Consider the following 17,690-nt stretch of genomic DNA (forward strand, 5'->3'; position numbering starts at 1 on the left):
CAGTTTTGTTTTGACGTTTTAGTGGTAGGCCTAGTGGTTTGGGTTTGGTTTGAGTTTGACGTTTCTCTTGCTCAGCTGGCATTGTTCTTTCCCAGCTGCTCTAATATTGTATTATTATTTATTTAACATTTTATCCTTTTTTCAACAGCATGTTCTGTCTGCGCCTGTAGTGAATGTGTCATCGTGATCAATGTGAAATGTGACGTCGTACTTTGTCTATCTATTACCACCAACTAGGCTACTAGTAGTAGACTAAACTAAACTTAGTTGATGATAAAGATAAATTAATACTGACTGCAGAATAGGAGATTTTAAAATTGTATTAAAAAAATACGATGAAGATGGTTTTCTAGTTGTTAGGCCTAGTAATAGTCTGTTAAACTGAAAATTGATACTGTCAACACATTCATTCAAATCAAAGGTGCATTTAACTTCGTTTCTGAATCGGACGGAAGCCAGACAGCAAAATTAAAGTTAGGCCTAGGCCTAGTACCTAATGAGCGAGCAGGTCTGTATAACAGCACAAAAAAAAGAAAAGGAAATGGAAAATTCATGATAATTTAGAATTACGGTATTCTAAATTGTAACAGTCCCAAATTGTGTTTGTGTGGTAACTTGACTTATCTTGAACATTTTTATATAGGCCTACTGTTTGTATGTAGGTTTAAGTACTATGCATTGTATTTAGGTCATTTAATAGGTTGAACATTACCAGGAAAGGCTAGGTCTAGGTCCTTGTAAGGGTACTGATCTCAATTTTGATTAGAGATGGCTGACGTAAAATCCTTGGAACATCCTACTCTGAAGGTGCAGTATAAACATTATTGTGTTGCCTAAAATATGTCTATTTAGCCTAACTTAAGAAGTTAAAGACTGCCAAAGTTAGGCCTAGATACTTAAGTTAGGCCTAAGCATATGTCTTCCTTCAGGGCCAAAATGAAATAGGCCTAGGGAAGGTTAATGCTAATTTAAAAAGCCAATAACTTAAGCGGTTATTTACCTATTATTCATAGGCCTAAGCTAAGTTACGGTAAGGTTAAGTTAAGTCTAATTATTTTTATTAGGCTAACTTAAGTTTTAGAAGTCTAACCTTAGCCTAGGCCTAACTTATTTAGATCGTTAACTTATTTCAGAAATATTATGATCACTAAGGCTAAGTTACCCTAACTTACTTGGTTACCTAGCCAGAACTTGAAAACCCAGCCATGCGTAACATTGTGAAAACCATGATACTTGCATACTTACTTGCATACTTGTATTTATCCCACTGGAAGCTTTTCAGCCGTGGTCGTCATTGGTAGTTGTCAGCCTTCACTCTTCAAGGAATTCTTCTACTGAATAATAGGCTTTATTTAATAGAAACATCTTCAGCATTTTCTTGAATTTAGCTTGATCTTCACAAAATCTTATTTCTTGTGGTAATTTATTGAAAATTTTGCTTCCTGAGTATTGAGGGCTAGTCTGTGCTAGTGTAGTTCTGCGATGGTTGATATGGATACTATTTTTTTGTCTTGTGCTGTACTTATGTAGGCCTACTTCATTGTTTCTTGGGGAAAAATCGGGAAATTTAAGAACATTTAAGGCCGATTCCAATATATACCAATAAACAATACCAATTACCAATATATTCCAATATATATGCTGATGGCAGGGTAAGTATTTGAAGTTCCTTGAATAAAGGTTCGCAGTGCTCAATGAAGTGGGTTTATTGTGCTACGTGTGTGTGTGTGGGTACTCTTCCGCAGAGAACCTGTGATGTAACTTATTATCGGATGAATTACGATATAAGTTACTGTAACTCATATCAATACTAGCTGTACCCGCGGGCTTTGCCCCGTTTAACTTCATAAGTATTCGCATGGCTCAATCACGTCCTGGTTGAAGTTCGTTCGCTACGCTCACTCACCTTTAGGTAGGAGCTTGTTCCCTGCGCTCACTTGCCTTAAGTTTAAGGTTAGCTCGTTCGCTACGCTAACTCGCCTCCAGGTTGAAGTTCGTTCGCAACGCTCACTCACCTTTTGGTTGCAAATTAGCTGTTGTCATAAAAAAAATAATAGTGCTGCACCCTGTTGGTAATCCTTGTAACTTAAATGCTATTGAACATCATCAACAGAACCAACTTGTTTAATTGAAACAGCTGATTCATTAATTCCATTTAAATATGAGTACCGGTAATCAAAAGGTTAACATGGGAAACTCCAGAGCCATTGGGGCGGAGCCCAGAGGTCGTAGGGTAAAATCCTTTCTTAGTGAGCGTCTACTACCCAAAAGGAAGATGCCTGCCAAGTTTCAGGTTCCTAGGTCTTATGGTTTCTGAGATTTCGTGATGAGTGAGTCAGTGGTATTTGAGCTTTATATATATAGATAACATTAAGTTACAATAACTTTTGAAAAGTAATTTTTACAGCAATGGGAGATGTAAATTCCATTTTGTTCAGAACTTAAAGGGCTACAACATATAGCCTAATACTAAATTTTTATTTAAATCGTTCATGTCGTTTTTGAACAAATTGTATGTTTTAGTGATTTTACAGGTGTTTATAGGAAAATCACCATTGAAAATCCAAATTTAAAAAAAGTAATAACTTATATGAAATACCTGTATAATAATATTTATGTATCATAGTTGTCAGCTGATATGTTTCAGTTGGTCAATAACGATATATATGGGATCAAAAAATAAAATAATAAAGGTAGGTATCGAAAAGAAATCATCGATAGGGCCTCATAATGAATGTTCTCTTTAACAGGAAAGTACTGCCCAAGACATCTGGGTAATGCAAAAACATAGAAAGATAAGGCCAAATCTGTTAAGGTGATAAGGTTATCCGTTTCCCGTCCAAAACATAACAACCCATTTTCGTATATCTCCGCTACCCATCCTTTATCGCCAAAGACTGAAATGAAATGTGTTTATTGTCTTTTGAATTTATACAAATTATTGACAATGTCATAAAACAGCTAAAATTATAGCATAGTCAGTTAATGAAAACAATATAGCCAACTACACACAAGGAGAAATGTTACAGTACATATTATAAATATTACAACCAAATAATCTTATTGTTAAGTAAAATTCAAGGCATTTGGAAAAATGGAAGTTATTAAACCCCATAACCAACTAAAGCCAACACAGTAATTTGGTCAATTTGCTAACTCTACTTAAAAATTAATACTGTATAAGGCATTTCAAAAAATTCCTTGAATTTATTTATTTACACTTTATTTCACTTAGGTGGATGTATCCGTCACCCATCCGCGAAGGGTTGAAATTAAAATATTAGTTGACAGACAAAATATAAACAGCAGCACCTTATGTTGGTTATAGTGAACTTACACTTTACCTTATCTAATCCATCTTCAAAACACACAATACAGTAATGAATCCGCTAACCCAACCTTACCCTAACCTTTCACCCACATCTCCGGTGGTAGCACGCTTAGTATTTATTGCACGAAAAAATAATAAAACATTCATTTTCAAGCAAAATTGCGCCTAATTACACCTTTAAATTTTGTTTTTACAACATTTATTTTTTGTTCAATATTACATTATTCACAGAAATTTTAACAAAATAGAAAAAGAAAATAACATAAATAACATTGCGAGTTTTGCTCAAACTTGAGACACCCTGTAACAAAGTAAATTTAGATGCAGGTCACATGTTCGATTTCCTTTAGGCTTCATCCAACAAGAAGATGTGGGAAAGCCTTCGACGTAATCTTCTATTTTCTGTGGTTTCGCCAAGATTGAATGCCAGTGCTCCAGGAACATTGTATAGAGAATTTAGAAATTTGAAGGGGGATTTTTCAATGAAGGTCAAGACAGACTCTATTCCAAGCTCTTCGTGTATGTGTTTATTTCTAACGAACCAAGAACATTCACTTCTATTCTAAGAATTTTATTTTGGATTAACTTGAATTTTGAACAGTTTATTCTTTGAAGTAGCATAGGTGTTGCATTGCATATGTTATTAACAGCCGCATTATTGATTTATAGATTAAAATTGCACAAGCTGGTTTTAGAGTAGATTTTCTAATGATCAAAGGAAAAAGCTTAGCAAGCCGTGCATAACCTTGGGAAAGTTTTTTTGTTTACATGGAAGTTCCAATTTAGTTTCTTATCCAGCCATACTCCAAGGTATTTAATGGCCTGGTCAACAGGGTTCCACGGTAGAAAATTACAATATATTTGAATTTCATGAGGCAATGCATGCTTTTTTAAGGAAAATATTTTTGTCTCACATTTGGTTGAATTTAAATTAAGCTTCCACTTAAAGAACCAATCGACGAGAATGTCTACAGAATATTGTAGAAAATGTGTAGCCTCGTAGATATCAGAATGTTGGCACAGGATAGCTGTGTCATCAGCGTACAGAGCTATTGAGGCGTCTTCTGGAAGAGGTATGTCCGCCATGTACAGATTAAACAATACATGGCCCAATATTGAACCTTGTGGAACACCTGCATTGATCTGTCGAATGGTTGATTTTGAAGAACATTGTGTTTTTATATAAAAAATATATATGTTGTTTTTCTGATTTCCTATTTTTATTTGACTTTGCCGGGAACTAAACAATCATTTTTGAATTCAGGATGTTAAATAGCATCATAATACTGTAGAAAAGCTATATTTTAATGTGATGTCTGTGATCAATATAATAACAGTACCCGGCTCAACAACAGACTGTACTGAGTAGATGAGTTTAGATTGATATCAGATGATTTGCAGAAGTCTACCGGAAATATGAATTCTCATAAGGTAGTAGCATGCCGATTATTTTTTAATACGTCCCCAAACTATGTAACAGTGACCTACTCAGAGTATTGGTTGAATCTTGGTAAACAACCTCATTTCCAGTACAGTTTTTTTATATGAATTATTAACTTTTGGTACGAAAACAAAAAGTTATAAGCACAGAAGCTTTAACTTAATAATTTTTTACATCGGTAACACATCATATTGAAGGGACTTGCCTACAAATTTGCATCGAAGTATATAACACAACTGGAACACCGGGTAGATAGGAGATGTGAGATAAAAAGCGCGCCGTTTCGGTAACCTTCCTCCACCACTATGGGGGACCCAACGCAGATATGTCAGTTCCTCAAGCCGTGCACGCGGTTGTTAATACGCTCCTGGCCGTGCATACAAAGGTTGACTGCAATTAAAGTTATATATTCGGAATCTGCATAACTGCAGAATCTGACAGTATAAATATAATCTTATTTAAATCGTAATTCGAATTTTAACAACTAAAAATGTTAAACAAATATCACACCTTGACATGAAAAAGTTACCAAGCGAGGATTTTTTAAAACTTTTTGGTCAGAAGCAAACTTCAAGCGACAAAATTGTAGCTAATGAGATGATCTTTAGCATATAACCAAGCAATTTGAAATAAAATTTTCTAGTAGTTTGTAATGGAGTAATTAGTAACGCAAAGAGGTTCTTTATAAATCGCGCCGCGGGCCGTCCTCCCTGGTTCCGCTGATCTTTTCGTTTACGGTACTCCTAGAAACCTTTTGAGTACAACCAATAGTTATATTAAATACATTTTTATTACAGGTAACACATAACTAAATACTGTATTATCACCTTCTAGGTAAACTATTTACATACAATGTTACCGTAAATTAAAATATAAAATGTAGACTATAGATACAGGAACAGGGACTGGTAATCCCCCTTTGTTTAAATGTAACAAGGGATCCTGTATTATCTGCTTTGTTCGGTAATTAATGAGAAATTTCAAATATTAAGGCTCAGATCAAATAATTGATAAGGTCATAAATACTAAACCTAGGAAGTATTTTTCAATAGCAAAAATTGAATAATAAATTTACAAATCGAATTGTTAGTCGTGTTCCTTTGACAATATGAGTATTTGTATAATGTTGTAAACACACGATTAGTAAACAGTGTTTTGAGTGTCATTGTTATTCTGTATATGTTTTAAAATTCATATCATCACACATAAGAGAAAAGGGTTTGGTTAATAATACTAAACAGTACTTTTAAGAATATGTTTTACTGTCTACAATCGTGCTTAAATATAGTACAAAGGTTGCATTACATGTTGTGAAACAAAACCAATTTCTTCAATCTCTGCCTTACACCTAACTTATTTTTGTTATTGGAGAAACAAACGGTTTTGTAAAACAGTGTCCCTACAGTTTCATTCATGGGCGGCAGCCCGGTATACCGGTATTGATATTTATCTTCTGCAAATAAAAGAAATATATGATCACATCCATAGAATAGTTAGTTGTATTCTTTAACTTATATCAACTATTAAAAAAGCTTAAAATTTATTTAGCTTTACAATGATCGAGTAGCACAAACATAAAGAGTTGCTGGACTGAGGAGGTTGGTACGACATAAAATCACCCTCGTCGCGCTATTAATCACTATACTACAAACAAACTACAAACTTAATTGTAAATTGCTCGATCACATGTTGAAAATCATCTCTTAAACTACAACTTTGTCGCTTACAGTTTTCTTAACTATGGAAATTCTATTTTAAATCAAAAGTAATATTTATTGATACCATTAGATTCTGCATTTAATGCAGATTACGAATATATAAACATTATTGTACTTAATCTTTGTTATTGAATGCTAGGAGCGAGTTAACAACTTCGCGCACTATTCGATGAATTGGCTAAAATCCGCTGGGTCCCCCATGTTGGTGCGGGAAGGCTGCCACAACGGCGCGCTTTCGTGAATACGTACCTAGCATTCCAGTTGTGTTATATACTTCGATGCAAATTTGAAGTAAAGGCAATTACAGTAGACCCCCTCTTAACCGACCCGTACGGGAGTAGACCTAGGTCGGATAATTCAAAAAGTCGGTTAAAACGGACAATCCCTAAAAACTAAATAAATTAAATGCTATTAATTTGGAATTATACAGGGTGTCAAGTAAACAAAACGGACAAACTCCGGGAAAAGGTTCTGTGGGTCAAAATAAAGAGAAAATCAACATTAACATTTTTTTTAAATCGCTTCGTTAACTAGATATCCACCATTTTGGTTTTTTTCTCACACAAACGCTTTTATGAAAATTTGTATGCATGTTAAGGTTAAATAGGCCCATAGGACAGAAAAAATTATCTAGGCCTAAAACCAAATCAAAATTTTAAAATGGCAGCAATTTTAATTTATTAAATTGAAATTGCTAAAAAATGGCTAATGTTATGAAAACGTGTCTACAACACTTTTTAGCATTTAAAATGTCCTATCAAGAGACACACAGTTCACAAAGATCAAATAAAGTAGGCTAGTTGAAATATCACAATTTTTATTTGTTAAATGAGGCTTTAAAAAAATTTAAATTGCCGCCATTTCAAAATTTTTAATTGGATTACATTCTCTTTTTCCTACTTAGGCCTGTTTTACCTCAACATACATACCAAGTTTTATAATGATCGGTTGAAAAAGTTCCCATTGCCAAGCGTGGGAGCGGAAATGCAGATATTCCTAGAAAGCGGCGGTTAAACATAATTGCTCTCAAAACAAGGTTGATTAAAACAAACTGTATTATCTTACGAGCGAGGGCGGATAATCCGTTAATCCGTTAATTTGAGGCCGGTTATGAGGTTTTCTACTGTAACAAATTGAAGATGTTTCAATCATCCAAGTTCCTGTGGTTCAGATTAACTCTAAATTATTCAATCAATTTTTTTTTAATAGGTGCCTTATGAGTTGTTGAACAAGAAGTTTCGTGCTGCTCAAAAGCAGCTAGACAGAGAGGTGTCTCATGTTCAAGCCGCAGCGTTGGAGCTTGAGCGAGGGTTGGCAGCTGACACCGTGCCCGCTGGTGACATCAGTCGTATCCTTGGAGGCATGGTGGAGAAGCTGCAAGTGCTCAAGCGTAAGGTAATAAATTTAAACATTTTGGGAGTAAATGCTTTTAGTTTGTTTAGGAATATCATTGGGTTTGTTTGTCGTCCGTCAAATTGCAAGTGTTTTAATGACTGTTCTGGGGACCCTTGGTATGTGATAATTATTTCCTTACTGTTTGTAGCCTCAATATACTTGCAGAATCATATTTTTAAGCATGTTACCTATTTTTTAATATTGATTTTACAAATAAAGATATGTTTTGGTGTAAACAAATATGGATACTGACTCCCTCATGAATCAAATAGTTTTTTGATCATCACTGAATCAAATCGAATCGGGATTTCGATGCCTTTTCTAATATGCATCAGCATCGCACACTCCTATTGACAAGTTTTACAATCGAGCTTGCACCGGAATAAAAATCAGTACCAAACAGACCTACATTTTGGAAGACATTCTCCTTATGAGTTCTAAATTGTTTTGATAGGCAGAAGAAAGCATATCTGAAGAACTTCAGGTTGGACTAGTTTGCAAGCGTCGCTTGGACCACCTGAAGGAGTACAGCAGTAGTGGTGCTGCATGGCGGCGGCGACGACTAGACCGTATGTTGGTGGAGTACTTTCTACGTAGAGGCTACTATAATGCCGCTCAGAGACTTGCTCACACTTCTGACCTTCGTGATCTTACAAATATTGGTATGGCCAAAACTACTGAATTACTCTTTTAGTTTGCTACCTATATTACCAACACACCAAAGTGATAGATAACCTTGTATTGTCTTGTAAAACTTTGACATTTCTTATTCTGAAAGGAAATACAGTAAAACCCCTTTTTACCACACTCTTAACACCTAGACAACAGGAAAAGCCAGTGGTAGCGTGAGTAGTTGACAACCGCCATAAAGATAAAAGATTGAGGAACAATTAGTTGTTAACCGTAAAGATAAAGTTTGAAAAAAAATTAGTTGTTGATTATAAAAAAAACTATTTGTATATAGTAGTTAGTAGTCAGTTAGTAGGTTCTAATCCATGGTATCTCCAGGTGTTTTTTAATTTTTTTGAAATTTTGATTTTTAAGGTTGATTTATTTCCCATAAAATAACGGAAAAATAGGATTTTGTCAAAAATGGCCCGAACGATTTTGATAAAAATTTAGTAGGCCTATGTTGTAGCCCCTTAAATTCCAAACAAAATGGTACGACTCCCATTTCTGTAAAAAAAATACGGTTCTAAAGTTATTGTAAATTATGTTATTTTCATTTTCCCATAAAACCCCATAAAATAACGAAAAATCGGATTTTAGGAAAAAGCCGGTTTTGATTTAGGCTAACTTAGTATGTTATAGTACTTAAAATTTTGAAAGTTTTTCATTTTGATTTTTAATGGGTATTTTCCCATAAAACCCAGTAAAATATCGGATTTACTCGAAAATTGCCCGAACGATTTTCTTAAAAATGTAGTATCTAAAAATGTAGTCCTTTAAATTCTGAACAAAATGGTACAAATCCCATTTCCGTAAACATTACGCTTCAAAAGTTATTGTAAATTATGTTATTTTTCCATTAAAAAATTATAAAATAACAAAAAAATCTGATTTTTGGAGAAAAACTGGTTTTTATCAAAATTATATGTTATGGTCCTTATAATTCTAAAAAAATAGTACAACACCCCATTGCTGTGACAATTATGGTTCTAAAGTTATTGCAACTTTTGTGATTTTTTACAAAAACATATTATATTTACTCTCACAGCTTATGGGAGAAAGTATGTGTCAGTATGCTGATACCGTTTATTTCTTGTTGATCTCATTGAGGTACCTAATCTGAGATTCTTTATTGACCCAATGTTGTAATTGTGGCTCTAGGTAATCACCATTTGAATAGGTTTGAATCCTTGTGTTGTTTTTCATATTCTAGGGTAGATAAGATACTTTTTATGAACGGCAACAAAGCTTAAGTGTATTTTATTTAAGCAAAGTAAGAGTGTTCATCATGAGTATTAACGTAAATGTATTGCACAGATATTTTCATGGTATCCAGGGATGTTGAAAACTCCCTTTCAAAACGTGAAACGAGCAAATGTCTTGCTTGGTGCCATGACAACAGATCTAAACTTCGCAAACTCAAATCGACATTGGAGTTCAATCTTCGCATCCAAGAGTTTGTTGAGTTGGTGCGTTCAGATCGGAGAATCGATGCAGTGCGGTGAGTAATTTAAATTTTATACACAACTTAAACACTATTTTGATGAACTGCTTGGTTGAGTGCAGTAGATTAAATGGGCTAATGGTGTATCAGGCCAAATGGGTCCCCTACCCAGTTAAGTTAAGTTCAGACCGTATTGTAACCAGGTTAAATCTATTTTACAAAGACCTCAGTTTACCTGCTGTTTGCAGAGGGTCCAATGAAAAGTTGGACTATAATAGAAATTGAAAAGTTATTCTCTTTTGATAAACAAACATCTATACAAGGGCTGGGGAACCCTAGTCAGCAACCTAACTATCATAACATAACCTCAATGCTATGTTACCCAAGACTTGACAGCTATATCTACAGACGATCCTCAGCCCAGTGAATAAAACCACTTTTTGTCGGATCTACTTCTTCCACTCTTCTGCTGAAATTCTTCTTACTTCTTCATCTCTTCCGCTGTAATTCTTCTTACTTCCCTTCTGCATGGGTAAAATACGCTTGTGTCGGCCTTTCAAGGTTACAAGTCTCTGCCTTTTCTACTTTTTCGTAACTCGCTGACTAATCCCACCGCTGAGAAGGTAATTTATGCCTTCTTTACGACCGTCTAGTTGAACAAGAGAGATACCGCCATTCCTATCAAGCATTTGCTATCAGTGAGTTTGTGATTTGTCAATTTCGTCATGCAATTTGTCCTGCTGCCATTAAAGTGCTATATATGTTAAGTTTTGGGGATTAGATCAGAATTTTGACTAAAACTGAGGTACAGTATTTATAGTTTTATTTTATACTAATTTTCTACCATCAGTGATAGTTAGAAACGGTGTTGTAACTTGGAAGGCTGGGCCTCACTTTCAGCCCTAGTCCTATGTTTTTAAACCACTACAATAGGTGGGGGGTCGTAGTTGGTCACACCATCTTAAAAAAAGTTTTGAATTTCTTATTATGACTTTACCAATAGTTTATTACCCATTTTTGGTTTCCACTAAGTTTGTCCCAGTGGCACAGGTTCCTGCCTGCAAAGTTTGTCCAAGCTGCCCACGTGAGTAGGTAGAAGTTCAGTTTTATTTTTCGTTTCAATTTTCTTTTATTTCCACTGGCAACTAAGGACAATTTCTTTGGGTTTTAACTAACACTCTGTGGGACTAGGCTAGGCCTATTTAACCCGTGTTAGTTTCTGGTTCACTTGTGTAACCCTGTAAGCAGGGATATCTGCTTGTTTAATTGCATTTTAAGTAGGCTAGTTTAAGGCCACACAGGTTTGTGAAATTCATAGGCCCCCCACAAAGCTCCCCAACTAGAGTGGTGATTTTAAGTGTGGTGTCTAGGGACACTTTATGTAGTTCTGATCTCTGATTAACCTAGACTGAGGCTCTATCAATACTGAGGGTATCTAAATCACTATCAACTCTTGGAAAATCACATCAACCCGACTCGTGCGATTTCTCTCTTCGACTCACTCTTCTTATAACAAAAGGCATTTGACCTAATAACGTTTTCTACAAAATTTGGTAAAATTATATGTATTTTCTAACAATTTATTGGATGGTAAAATGGGGTAGAAAAAGGCTAAGCTAGTCAGGTTTGCCCGATTTTACAACTAAATTTCATAATATTTCAGCTACCGCTATTTCTTATTCAATCTTTTTGAATTCAGTATCGTTTGATAGGGAATTGAAAATGCTAAATAAAAGTGTTCTTAAATTTTTCATAAAATCAGCAATTGTTTAGTAATTTAAGTTTAAAAAATTACAATAGCCGCCATTTTGAAATTATAAGTTGAATCAAGATGAATTTTTTCCCAACATGGACCCCTTTTTACATAAAGTTACATAAAGATCGGTTAAAAATTTTCAAAGATAAAAATGTTTATGTAAAAAACACAAAATGGCGGATATCTGGTTATCGAAGGGATTTTGGGAAAAATGTTAATCTTGAATTTCTCTTTTTTTGACCCAAGGAATCACTACGTAAATTATGTCCCCACCTTTTTGGAACACTCTGTATCTATACTTATTTAATACGCAAGTAGAATTTTTGTGACAATTACTCCTCCGAAACTACTGAACCGATTGACATGTTTTTGGTGTCATTGGAAAGAGCGTAACGTGAAGTTGTGCAGGAAACTTTCTTTTTAGGTAAATAATTAGAGAATTAGGCCCTTTAAAGTTTTGTATTTCTCCATAAGATTAACATGGGAAACAAACATTGTTTTGAAACTGCAGCTGTTGTCAGAAATTAAATATTAATAATTGGTCTACATGGAAGCATGAGAAAATTCATAATGTTTACATTTGCTTAGACATTTAAATGTAAACAACCAGAACTGTCAAATGTCTATTTCACAATTTCAGACTGCTGATCCAAAAAAAATAAAACAACTATGTGGTAGGTTTATTTTATCTTAAACTTTATGATATACTAGCAGAGTACCCGTCCTTCGTACGGGGTTGGCAGATAAGTATAAAATGCTTGTTGCAGTTATGGGAGAGGACACGGTTTAAGAAAATTTGGTCTTTTGATTAATACGGTATCCTATAGTGTAGCACACATATACCATAGCCCTAATGTTCTACAATTGCACCTAAACCATGGAAAAAAGTAAAGTTCTCATTGTGTACCACAACTTTTTGTAGCTAGTTGATACAAATTAGCTGTTGTCATAAATGCAAAAAACATAATAGTGCTGCACCCTGTTGGTAAGCCTTATAACTTTTTAATACTATTTAAAATCATAGTTAATTTAATATCTTGTTTAACTTATGCAGTTAAAACGGCTGACAAAATTCCTTGATTTCCTTTAAATATGAATACTAATAAGGTTAACATGAGAAACTCCAGAGCCAGAGCCACTGGGGCGGAGCCTGATAGGATTTTGAGGTAAGAATATGTCTATTATGTTTATCGGGAATGTCAGCTATCATCATACCAAATTTCAACCTTTTCGGTTTAGTATTTTTCGCCTTTAACTTACTTGTCACAAACCATCCATCCATCCATCCACCCATCCATCCACCCATCCATACATCCATCCATGCATCCATCCATACATCCATACATCCAAACTTTCTTACTTATAATTTTAGTAGAATAACTTAACTGTTGTAATATTGATTGTTTATGGATAGATATTTTTATCAAACTTGGCAAATTTATTTATTTTATACTAAGCTAATAATATTTTCCTAAAAATCACACTTTGTTACCCCCCTGTAGGCAGCAAACCTAGTACTCGTTAAGCCTAATGTTATTGAAATAGATTTAATTGAATATAAAGTCATTCAAATGGAAAGTTGCTTAGGCTGCAGGTTTGCTGCGATGGGGGTGTTTTGGAATTGTAATTGATGTAGAAAGAAGAATTTGTAGTAGTACATGATTAACTCTAATTTATACATATAAGATACTAAATAAATCAATCCCGTTGGTCACAATTAGTAGCGCCGGTCGCTTGTTATTTGAACAGCTACTGCAAACCAGCGCTACTATTCGTATTTGCTAGCAGCTATACCCGTGCCTTGCAACGGGGTCAGTATGCAAAAGAGACAATGTTAGTTCTTTGAAAATGCCAAATGGTTTTACTCCTACCATTTAGTTTAGAAAAAAAATTTAACTGAATTACTTAACTTGATAATATTACTGTACGTTTTTTGTTAACTCATACTGTGAATACTTTTTAGGCTAACTATGATTCAAAACCAACGATAGATTTTAAGGTATAATAAAAAAATTTGTTTATTGGTTTGCACTGTAAATGAAAAGCTAAGGGTAATTATATAACATATTTTAGTGAAATTATAATCAGGCAAATATAAATTTGCTCAGTCTATAGGTTTGCTGTGGCAGGGGGATTATATTACTGTTTACACACAAAAAGAAAAAAAAATAAACCTCATAAAACTCAGGATAAGGGCCTAGGTTGATACGGCAATGATTATAGAATCTTAATTATTTCCTATATCGATTAATGATTTATTTTACAATGAATTATTCCCTGTAAAATATTATTAGGTACTGTACAGCATTTCACAAATATTAGAACAGACTCAGTATAATAGATCATAAACATAAACAAATGAAGTAACTGAAAGAATCCTATGCTAATGAAATTACATTAACATAATGGTTTGACATCTCCATAATGTTAAATAATGTTTACATTTGGGCTAGTGACATCATTAATTTAAATTTATAATCCTTACCCTCTCTGTTCTAATATTAGTGCAGTATTTAATATGTTTGAACCAGCTGTGTGGAATTGTGAAATCAAAATTCATTTGACAGTTAGTTCTACTTGTTTACATTTTTAAACTTTGTAGGTTTGTTCTTTGTTACCATGGATACCATAAATCAATATTTACTTTTAAATCTCCCACCTCAGATTTTTGAAAGCCCTCGGGGCAGAGCCCTAAGGCAATATCGAGGCGGGAATAGTTCTATATGTATCCGCGGAGCTGTAGCTTCATTTGTGTGCAATTTGAGCCCAGTCGGTTCAGTAGTTTTTGAGATTAGCTCATACAAACACACAGACACAACCTCTTCTTTATAATAGTATAGATAGATAGATATAGATAGATAGATATAGATAGATAGATAGATTATTTATTATAAATCTATTTCAATGATTATTGATTATGAAACCGTTTTTCCCGTTGCAAGGCAAATATTAAATGTGAGAAGAAGAACATATGTTAATTGTAAACAGCCAATGTGTAAATTATCTATGTTGTATTAAAAATGTGTATAGTTTTGGATGCTGGTTTGTGTTTAATGATATACGAGTAAGTTATTAATTATTGAATTTATATTTTATGGATTTGGCATATGAGTATGCCTATGATAAATAACACCATTTCAGAGTTCTGCCAGTTTTTGCCTAACTCTGTTCTGTAGAGTTTAAAGTAGCCTACACCTTATTGTCTACAAATTGGCTAAATAACTTGGGGTATGGTACATTATAAAAGCTGACAGCCTTTTTACGTTGACTTAGATTGTAAGCTTACCTTTTCCCGTCCATGGGCAGTTTGATAGTTAAAAATTAACCCTTTAAACTGGAATAGGACTTTATGTAAATTGTGAGTATTTCCATTAGTTAATAATCTTTTACTTGACTCTTTTAAAATCATCGGTAATTATGACTGTTATTAGTTTTTAAACAAGTCATTTCCTGTACTTCTTTGCAATTGCTCGATTTCGAGCAACATGTACACTAATATCTTCTTATTGGTTTATAGGTATGCTACTTTGATATTATGTTTGTGACATGTAAGTTTTATGTTTCAACAGTCACGCTCGCAAGCACTTTTCCATGTTTGAGACGGAGCAGTTGCAGGAGATTCAACATTGCATGGCATTGTTGGCCTTCCCTGCCACAACCTCTCTTTCACCGTATCGTGAAATGCTTGACGAGAGTCGCTGGGACCGTCTTGTGGAACAGTTCCGTCAGGAGAACTATCGTCTCTTCCAGCTCGCTTCACAGTCCGTCTTCACTGTGGCATTGCAAGCAGGCTTGTCTGCTCTCAAAACACCATATCCTTTCCAATTGCTGATCATTGTGCAAACAATTCTAAAATTCTAAAACCTTTGATTTGATCAGCCATGAAGTCTATAGTTTCATTACAAGTACATTGTACTGTTACAAGTAACTGTTTATTGACTTTTATCAGTATTTTCATTGATTATGAAAACGAAAAGTATTAAAGTATATTAAATCAATCGCTCCAAGCGGCTGTCGGTTGAACTGTACCGTACTTTTGCTGTGTAGGTAGGGCGGACCCTTAAAAACAAGGCTGTGGTTGACCTGGAAAAATCAAAATTTCTCCTCGGATTACATTATCTAGCGTTGTCGCGATTAAGAACAAGAACTAACTGAGCAATTTTTGCTAGGGAGAGTTACAAGCATAACAAAGATAAAGTATTGTATTGATCATTACAAGTTTTTGTCATAGTGTATTTTTAAATTCCAATTTTATTTAGAATAAAAGATTATTTGTTAACTATTTTGTTCAATCCTCTTGATTGGCGGACCTGAGTACAGTGAAGTACCCCATATGTATTAGTCACATGGGCAGAAGAGTGCTGACTGCTATATGAGATCGTAGGTGGCCAGTCTCAAATCAGCAATGTCTGGCGTTAATCTGTTCTAAACCATTGTTATGTCACTCTCCTCTCATAAAATTACATAACAGGTCACAGGTCTATTAGTTAATTCATTGCTAAACACTAAACAACCAGATAGTTTATACTACTAAGACAGTTGCTAGGCACAGGATGTAGGTCTAGACTGACGCTGTATCTTCCTCTGCCCACCTTATAGATGACTTCAAGATTAGGCCTTGCTAAAAATTATGAGCTGGAAGGTTTTGGCCATAAAAATATTAAAACACACTCTCGTTTGGCTCGCTGGGGGCGGTGCCTTATTAGCCTATTTGCTACATCCTTGGCAAATTTCAAGTCTCTAGTACGTTTCCAAACGGTTCAGTTCAGATCAGCATACCAAAGTAAGCAACTTTCGAGCTTATTCATCATAAAAATAACATAGGGGGGATTCAAAATTGGGGGGGGGGGGGTTGAATGGCTAAGACCAAAAAGCCTTAACAAATAAAAAAAACTTTAAGATTTAAAGATTTTTTAATGTTGAAACTCTGGTGCAAAAATACTGCTACATGTCAAATTATTTTGTCCGTCTATAATAATTTTGTCCAATGCACCTGAATTTTATTAATAGAGTTGTGATTGTGCTAACCAGAAGTTTGAATTTTGCACCTTAACTTAACATACTCAGTGTTACAGCACTAAGGAGAACCGCAATGCCAGCTGCCCTGTTTGTCAGGACTGGTTGAATATCCTGGCAATGCCTCTGCCCTTCGCTCACTGTTCTCAGTCTCGACTGGTGTGCTCCATTTCTGGATTACCACTCAATGAACACAACCAACCAATGGTCTTGCCCAATGGCTATGTGTACGGTGAACAGGTAAGCAAGAACTGCTTGTAAGATAACTTTCCTTTTACCTTTGTTTGATGAATAAAGGTTTAAATTAATTTTTTTTTTTAGAATTTCAAATTAATTTGTCCAGTGGTATGAAGTTATGTTGTGTGGTTAATAACCATGTGTTAAACCTAACCACTTACGCTTCATTTATAGAATTTATCTTAAGAAAATAAAGGGAAAAATGGAAACCGACCCATCTTTAAGTTTTTCTGTCAAAGAGAGACATAAGTAGGAAATAACCAAACCTAATGGACTACTAATACTGAATTGACATTGTTCTACTTTATATTTTACGTTTGTTGCAGGCACTGTTGCAAATGGCTGCAGACAATCATGGACAGGTGATTTGTCCTAAGACTAAAGATATATTTCCCTATAAGAAAGTTGAAAAAGTGTATGTAATGTAAGAGAGATTCATCCCTCGGTCACATTGCAAATACCTGCTTATACTTTCTTGTTTGAATTTACTCATTCGCCGCTGATTGTGTTTGCCATGATATTTTGTCACCTTACGATATATTTTATAATCAAAAATCAAATATACAACAATAAACATGTTTCTTTGAGTTGATATGTTTATTACATTGAAATGATAACCTAATGTATTCATAAAAGCCTTATAGTCCCCACCACCTGAGGCAGCCCAAACCCTGTGCCCAAAC

The 17,690-nt window shown here is 34.5% G+C and overlaps 1 protein-coding gene across 2 annotated transcripts; it reads left to right on the plus strand.

The window, feature by feature from the left end:
- The first annotated feature begins 58 nt into the window (after nt 1–58).
- LOC128986667 (E3 ubiquitin-protein transferase MAEA) lies at nt 59–17,594 on the plus strand. Of its 2 annotated transcripts, none has more exons than XM_054407150.1 (7): nt 59–508; nt 7,700–7,885; nt 8,340–8,547; nt 9,872–10,055; nt 15,324–15,565; nt 16,817–17,010; nt 17,334–17,594. In XM_054407150.1, exons 1-7 carry the CDS (start codon nt 497–499, stop codon nt 17,433–17,435), a joined length of 1,128 nt encoding a protein of 375 aa, XP_054263125.1. In that variant the 5' UTR covers nt 59–496; the 3' UTR covers nt 17,436–17,594. The 2 variants fall into 2 exon arrangements, with proteins under 2 accessions (XP_054263125.1, XP_054263124.1); XM_054407149.1 differs by having other exon boundaries at nt 60–807.
- The last annotated feature ends 96 nt before the right edge of the window (nt 17,595–17,690 follow it).

Source organism: Macrosteles quadrilineatus, unplaced genomic scaffold (genome assembly GCF_028750875.1).
Source record: "Macrosteles quadrilineatus isolate MER2022 unplaced genomic scaffold, UCM_ALF_1.0 Scaffold_2__2_contigs__length_208266976, whole genome shotgun sequence".
Lineage (NCBI taxonomy): Eukaryota > Metazoa > Arthropoda > Insecta > Hemiptera > Cicadellidae > Macrosteles > Macrosteles quadrilineatus.

Coding starts and splice junctions, on each gene's coding strand:
- LOC128986667 (XM_054407149.1), top strand. CDS start 769: ATGGCTGACGTAAAATCCTTGGAACATCCTACTCTGAAG. Junction 10,056..15,323: donor CGGAGAATCGATGCAGTGCG/GTGAGTAATTTA, acceptor ATGTTTCAACAG/TCACGCTCGCAAGCACTTTT. Junction 17,011..17,333: donor GCTATGTGTACGGTGAACAG/GTAAGCAAGAAC, acceptor CGTTTGTTGCAG/GCACTGTTGCAAATGGCTGC.